Source organism: Trichomycterus rosablanca, chromosome 8 (assembly GCF_030014385.1).
Source record: "Trichomycterus rosablanca isolate fTriRos1 chromosome 8, fTriRos1.hap1, whole genome shotgun sequence".
NCBI classification, from domain to species: domain Eukaryota; kingdom Metazoa; phylum Chordata; class Actinopteri; order Siluriformes; family Trichomycteridae; genus Trichomycterus; species Trichomycterus rosablanca.
This window is the reverse complement of record NC_085995.1, coordinates 40,099,102-40,106,569: the sequence shown is the minus strand read 5'-3', so window position 1 is coordinate 40,106,569 and position 7,468 is coordinate 40,099,102. Positions and strand designations below refer to the sequence as shown.

At 47.3% G+C, this 7,468-nt stretch overlaps 1 protein-coding gene across 1 annotated transcript; it reads right to left on the bottom strand.

Moving 5' to 3' along the window:
* Positions 1 to 210: 210 nt before the first annotated feature.
* Positions 211 to 3,831, bottom strand: slitrk2 (SLIT and NTRK-like family, member 2). The gene has a single exon (XM_063000190.1). The coding sequence runs from the start codon at positions 3,829 to 3,831 to the stop codon at positions 1,261 to 1,263; it is 2,571 nt and encodes an 856-aa protein (XP_062856260.1). The 3' UTR covers positions 211 to 1,260.
* Positions 3,832 to 7,468: the final 3,637 nt, after the last annotated feature.

Genomic DNA, 7,468 nt, shown 5'->3' with positions numbered 1-7,468 from the left:
GATGAAGGTCTAGAAGATGAGCGACTCAAACAGCAGCAATAGATGAGCGATCGTCTCTGACTTTACATCTACAAGCTGGACCGACTAGGTAGGAGTGTCTAATAGAGTGGACAGTGAGTGGACACGGTATTTAAAAACTCCAGCAGCGCTGCTGTGTCTGATCCACTCATACCAGCACAACACACACTAACACACCAGCACCATGTCATATTTAGGCAGACGCTTTTATTCAAAGTGACTCACAGTACAGTGACAGTACACTGTCTAAGCAACTGAGGGCTTAGGGCCTTGCTCAAGGGCCCAACAGTGGCAACCTGGCAGCAAGCGGTGGGGCTTGAACCAGCGACCTTTTGATTACTAGTCCAGTATCTATGTATTATTAAATCAGATGTGCACAACCTCTCACAATAACACAGCTGATGCTGCTGCTGACTTACACCTGGTTCTGGGAGGCAAAAACGTTATAACCAAACTTATACAGTGTGTAAATAAATTAGATATAAAATGTACTGCACTAAATGCACATTTCTGCATTTTAAAGTGCAGACGGCTCACTTTTTGCGCAATTCTCATTCATTTAGATATAAAAGAGGATACAGGGTGCAATAAGGTGCACATTTTGGCTCGTTTCGGGCCTCGTCGTGGCACATCCAGCCCCGAGTGATCCGACTGATAACAGAACAGAATCCACCAGCGAGTTGAGCATCTTCCTTTCTTTTTTTTTTTTTTTCCTCGTTTAATGCAATGGACAAATAATTCTATTTTACATAAAGAGTCTTTAAAATACAGCACTTATAAAAAATTTCAATTCACAGAAACCAAAGATAAAATTCTTCAAGTGCAAAGGCACGTCTGGAATCCCGAGGGTCGGAGCGAATGTGACCGGTCATTGTATTTGCAATTTCGCATCGTCGTAAAACCAACCAGCGTCGATATATTAACGTCCTCCTCTGAGAAAATAAAATATATATATTTATATATTTATATACTTCATAGAAAAGCAGTAAGCATTATGATACATATTCTTCGCCTCAACTGCTACAGTCTTTATGCCTCAAGTAGAGGAAATAATTTAAACCTTAGAGAAAATAATATATCATCTTTAAACTGTAGATATTATTCCTTACTAATGCGTACAGCGTACGGAGACGAAAAGGCTACCGGTCGCACTGTCTGAAGCCGCCCGAGCGCTCGATTACGTACCGCGGATGACGGATTGTATAATAGGTTCTCGTAACGATAAAGACGCAGAGTCGGCGTTTACAGCTGACTCATCGCAGTGTGTTTCTCCAGAACCTCAAGGTAGTCTGGTTCCGTTTTAAGCTTTCCAGGAAGCAGTTGCTCCGCGTGCTTCCTCGGCGTCCCGTACAGAACGGTTTTGTTCAGTCGCTCCCGGTTCGGACGGCCTACGGCCTCGTACGGCGGCGCTAACGGCCTTTTGGGCAAAGTGCAAAAGGTGTAGCCGAACTGGGCAGCGTTGGGGAGCTCCCGTGCCCTCTCCGAAACGTTCTGGTAAAGCAGTTCGGGCTCGTCGTACCTCTGTCCGGGGTTCTCGTCGCCGCGGTCCGTGGTGCTCACGGAGTAGGTCGGACTGCGCCCGAGCTCCTCCCTTTTGCTCTCCGTCGCACCGAATCCAAGTTCCTTCAGGTTCCGATAGTAGGACACGTGGTCAATCTCCTTCTGAACGTAGATGGGATTTGGGCACATCTGACCGACAGCGGCGGGGATGTAGTTGTACACGTGACCCTCCCGTTTGCTAATGCTTGGCTCGGCGCCGTACTGACCATAGTGCGCCTGAAAGGAGCTCAGATCCAGATTGTTGGCGGCGACGTTGGACGGGACCGCCTCTACCGCCTTGCGCCTCTTGAGGATGAAGACGAAAAGGCCGGCCCCGAAACACACCGAGAGAATGAACACGACGAGCAGACCCAAGATGAGTACGGACAGCGGCACCTCCGGGTGCGTCTCGGGTTGCGAGGCCTCCGTCAGGGTCGGCTCGGTGACCGTGGTCTCTTCGGTGGTCGAGGTGATGGTGGTCGGCGCCTTGGTCGCGGGCGCCGGAGTCTCCTCGTTGTCCGGACAGATGGCGTCATTGCGAAGCGACCGCAAAAGGCGCCCGGCGTGCTTGGACGGCGAGTCGCAGGTGATTTCGTTGACCACCACGCTGGTGCTGGAGAGCTCCATCCAGTTTTTGAGAGGAACGATGCCGCAGGTACACTCCCAAGGGTTCTCCTGGAGGTCGATCTGGACGAAAGCAGAGAGCTGGTCGAGGACGCCGACGACAGGCAGGTGGGAGAAGTGGTTGTTCCTGAGATTGAGTCTGGTGAGCATGGTGCCTCCGAAGACGTTGTCCGGGAGATGGCGGAGCAGGTTGTTGTTCAGGAAGAGAAGCTGCAGGTTGTGCAGGGAGTTAAAGGTTTGTGGTGAGATGTCCTTGATGATGTTATATTCCAAATAGAGGTACTGCAAACTCTGCAGCCCGGCAAACAACGTCTGCGATAAACTCTCGATATAGTTCCCGTTCAGGTAAAGCCTGCGCAGGTTGGTCAGATTTTCAAAGGCGCCGTCCTGGATGACGGCTATTCGGTTATTCCCGAGATGGAGGAGCTCCAAGGTGCCGTATTCGGTCAGATCCTCCCTGTAGAGAACCTGCAAGTAGTTCCCAGTTAAATGAAGCTTTTTGGGATATGACGGCTTGGGTTGGAGCTCTGAGATGTTGTGGAGCTTCCTTTCTTGGCAGTTTACGTTAAGTCCGCTGTCCGGGCTCTGTGAGGTGCAGACACAAATACCAGGACACATCATGGGTACCGGCGACCTCGTTTGATAAACCATTATAGGTCCGAATACGTGCTTGTCCCGGCCGGACGTGACGCGCGGGGTAGGCCGATTCCTCATCCTCGGGGGACGTGACGCCTTAGGTGCTCTGGTGGGTGAGAAGTGCGTGCGCAACGTAGGAACCGGAACTCTGTGCTGAGGGTCAGGAGGGGGCGGCTGCATAGCGCGAGGACTCGAATCTGCAACCGGAACGGTACGCCTCGGGCACAGGTCCTGCTTTATGAGCTGAGTGACGTCTTTGCCGTGCAAGCGGAAAGGCGTCTCGCAGACGACGTCGCCCACGAATACGGCGATAGTGTCCAGCCAGGCCTTGAGAGGAAGCAGGTCGCAGGTACAGTTCCAGGGGTTCTCCTCAAGCTGGATCTCCATGATGCCGCCTATGTGCTCCAGGACGCCGGCGAACGGAAGGGTCTTCAGGCGGTTTCCCCTCAGATCTAGGTGTGTGAGCATCACGAAGCGGAAAATATTGTTCGGAAGGGAAAGTAAAAGGTTGTCGTTGAGGATTAGGACTTTGAGCTTGTTTAGCTTATTGAACGCGCCCGCTTCTATGGCGCTTATGTAATTATAGTCGGCTTGCAGATATTCCAAACTTTCCAACCCAGAAAACGTGTCCTCTTTTATAATCTCCAAGTTGTTGTTGTTCAGATGGAGGCGCTTGAGGTTTTTCAAGCCATAGAACGCGCCGGTCTTGATCTCCTGCAGCCCGTTATTGCCCAAGTGCAGAGACGTGACGTTCCCGTAATTGACAAACTCGTTCACGTTGAGTCTTGTGAGAAAGTTGCTGTTGAGAAAGAGCTGGCTCATTTTATTCTGCGGCGCCTGGAAGGAACTGACGCTCGTAAATCCTTTGTTCTCGCAGTTGATGCTTAACGCGTTTTCCTTCTCCTCGCACGGACAGCGGCTCCTGCAAATGTCCTTCGAAGTTTTGCGGCTCTCCGTCCGCGGGGGGAACCCGGTGACCGTCAAAACGCTCAGCAATAAGACGTTATTTAACATGTTTTAATGCTAACCAGCGACTCACGGGCATGAACGTGGCTGTTCGCGGTGATCCGAACGCACGCAGAAAGGCGAATCAAACCGGACAGGGTGAGAGCGGGGCGCGCAGAGGCGCACGGCGCTCCATCCGCCCAGCTTAAATCCCCCAACGCGGCGCATCCATCACTCCGCACCGGGTGCATTCATTACACCAAACACTTTCCCCTCCGTGCCATTATTCATCCTGCTTCCAAACCTGAACACGATTCGGATTTTTCGGTTTAGGACGCGTCCATTCCGCGCGCTACAGTCTCCGGTAAATCCGAGGCATCCGCACCAGCTGCGTCCGTCCGTCCGTCCGTCGGTCCGTCCGTCCGTTCGTGCTCACCGAGCCCCGCCGATTGCGCACTCCGATTCTGCCGTAGTCAAACCCAACTGCATTCTGCTCCAGATCTCCAAATCAGATCAAAGCCAACTAAGTTCCCGCCTCCGCTCCTGCAGCAGCCGGACTCACTCGGTACCGAATCACTTATTACGAGACCGAAATAACGCAAAAGTGTCCAAAATAATAGAAAAATACAAAAAAAAGGTCCGGAGTGAGGAGGAGAGGATGGAGAGATGAGGAAGGTGGATGGAGCGCCTCTGCCTCTGCTCCCTCACTCCCACTGACAAACTGTGTGTGTGTGTGTGTGTGTGTGTGTGTGTGTGTGTGCTGCGTCCACCCACAGCCAAACGCTGGAATTTCAGACGTCACCATGCTAATAATAATAATCGTAATAAAAATAAAATAGTATTATTAATAATAATGTTATTATTAATACGTTTTATCTGTTTAGAAATAATGTATTTATTATTATTATTATTATTATTATTATTATTATTATTATTATTGTTTTGTTGTTGTTAATAATAATAATAATAATAATAATAATAATAGTAATAATAATAATAATAATAATAATAGTAATAATAATAATAATAATAATAATAATAATAGTATAAAATATGGGTTAAATATTATTATTATTATTATTAATTTTGTTGTTGTTGTTAATAATAATAATAATAATATAAAATATGGGTTAAATATTATTATTATTATAATAAGAATTATTATTATTATTATTATTAGTATATTAACAATGAAAAAGAATAAGTTATTGTTTTTTCATTGTATTATATAAAAATTCAGTTATTTATTTGTTATTTATTTATTTATTTATTTATTTATTTATTTATTTATTTATTTGTTTGTTTGTTTGTTTGTTTGTTTGTTTGTACACACAAACCTGCTACACTGTCAGTATCATTTACATTCATCCATGGTCCACGGTACAGGCCGTGTTGGTACCTCAGCCTGGACAGGGTCCCAGTGCATTGCATGGCAACACACAAGTACACTATAACACAACTACACAATAACAGGCACGCCTTGTTCTGGGTGTGTGTTGCCCTGTGCTAAACTGATGCCCTGTTCTGGATGTTTGGTTCAAAGGGCATGAAGTGATAGTAGTAAAAATATGAACTACAAGTAGATTAAATAACCAACCACACATGCAGGTAAAAATCCGTTCCCTCCTGTCGACCCTTCATTTCAATTCATTTACTAACAAAGGACATTTAGAGAAGCCAACTCATCTCATGCATGTTTTGGAAGGTGCAAGGAAACCATACTTCCCAAAGGAAGCCACATAAACCGGAGGAGAACATATTAAACTCCTAAAAGGCGGTGACTGAGAGCAGATGTTTGAAACAGTGATACAGTAGTATACATGTTTGTCTGTGGGCTGCTGTGTGAGTGTCTGTCCACCAGGGGGAGGAATTATCTTCAAAACAAACGACTTAACGCTTTTAATTAAAAAACTTCACTTTTCTTTCAAGTTTCTTCTGCTAAAATTATTAGTAAATAATCCTAAAACAGTCCTCTTAATGCTAGGAACTACACGTAGCTGTTTCTAATAGCCAATCCACCTACTGACATGTTTTAGTAAATGATGGAGATATAAAAAAGAACACGTCAGATTCCACTCATAGTGCCCAGAGAGAAGGATCGAACCTGTGTCTCTGGATCTGTGCTGCTTAAATACTATGATTGCACTACTATGATGCCCATTTAATAGCTAGTTTACCCTGGTCAGGGTCACAGTGCATCTAAAGCCTACCCCAGGAATGGATTCATGATGGGGATTATTGTATTAAGGGTGCCAGGCTGGTCCTGGGCATCATACTAACTTACCCATTCTAACTTAGTTACTCATTATTACACAACGTTAACTGATTGGTTCCCACAGTAGTGATGCTGATCTGTGTTTGGCATGTTCTCTGCATGTTCATGTGGATTCATGGTACTCCGGCTGGACTGCTCTAAAATGCCCACTTTACTGACCTCACATAAGACTTTATTCTATATTGCACTTTAACAGGTTCCCACACTGGTACTACCAACATGGGGTCAAACCTTTCATCTAGTTGCTGTCTGCAAAGAGTTTGGTATGTTCTCCATATGTAACTGTGTGTTTCATTTGGGTACATTTAGGTGTGTGTGTGTGTGTGTGTGTGTGTGTGTGTGCAGGGTGTTGCCCTGCATTGAATTGGCGCTCTGTTCTGGGTGTGCCAATGTCTGGGTGTGTGTTGCCCTGTGCTGAACTGGGGCCCTGTTTTGGGTGTGCCAGTGTTTAGGTGTGTGTTGAATTGGTGCCCTGTTCTTGGCTGTGCCAGTATCTGAGTGTGTGTTGCCCTGTGTTAAACTGGTCCCCTGTTCTGGGTGTGCCAATGTCTGGGTGTGTGTTGCCCTGTGTTAAACTGGTGCCCTGTTCTTGGCTGTGCCAGTATCTGAGTGTGTGTTGCCCTGTGCTAAACTGGTGCCCTGTTCTGGATGTGCCAGTATCTGAGTGTGTGTTGCCCTGTGCTAAACTGGTGCCCTGTTCTGGATGTGCCAATGCCTAGGTGTATGTTGCCCTGGGTTTGCTGCAACAGCGACTCTTGCTGTCTGGTTGAGGCACTGCACGAGTAGTGGAGGAACACCTAAGGCATAGCGTGACTCTCCGTACACTGTCAGGCTCTTCAAAAGAATCCACTGCTGGCTGGTGTAAAGAAGCTGCCGAGGAGGTTACACGTGTCAGAGGGTACTGGTGCTAGTCTGAATACCTGTACCAACCCCTATACTGGTTAATGAGAGAAAAACGGGGACACTCAGGTTCAGTGCTGAGATCTCAAGCTCTCAAATGTATGCTGTCGGCCGACCGGGCGCCTACACAGATTGGCTGTGTCTGTAGAGGGAGGGACGATGGATGAAACAGGGTTCCTTGTCACTAAGACTCCGCCCCTTGATCATCAAGGAACTGGAGGAAACGTCAAGAGAGATAAGCTCCAACTGGCCACAACTAGATTGGGTACAGGGTGGCATGGTGGCTCAGTGGGTAGTACAGTCACCCACAGCAAGAAGGTCCTGGGTTCGATTCCCAGGTGGAGCCGTCTGGGTCCTGTCTGTGTGGAGTTTGCATGTTCTCCTTGTGTCTGTGTGGGTTTCCTCCAACAGTCCAAAGCTGTGCAGTCAGGCATGTGTGTGTGTTTGAACTGTGAGGGGCTGGTGACCTGTGAATTGCACCCACTGCGACCCTGACCAGGATAAAGTGCTGGTAAAACAGACGATGAATAA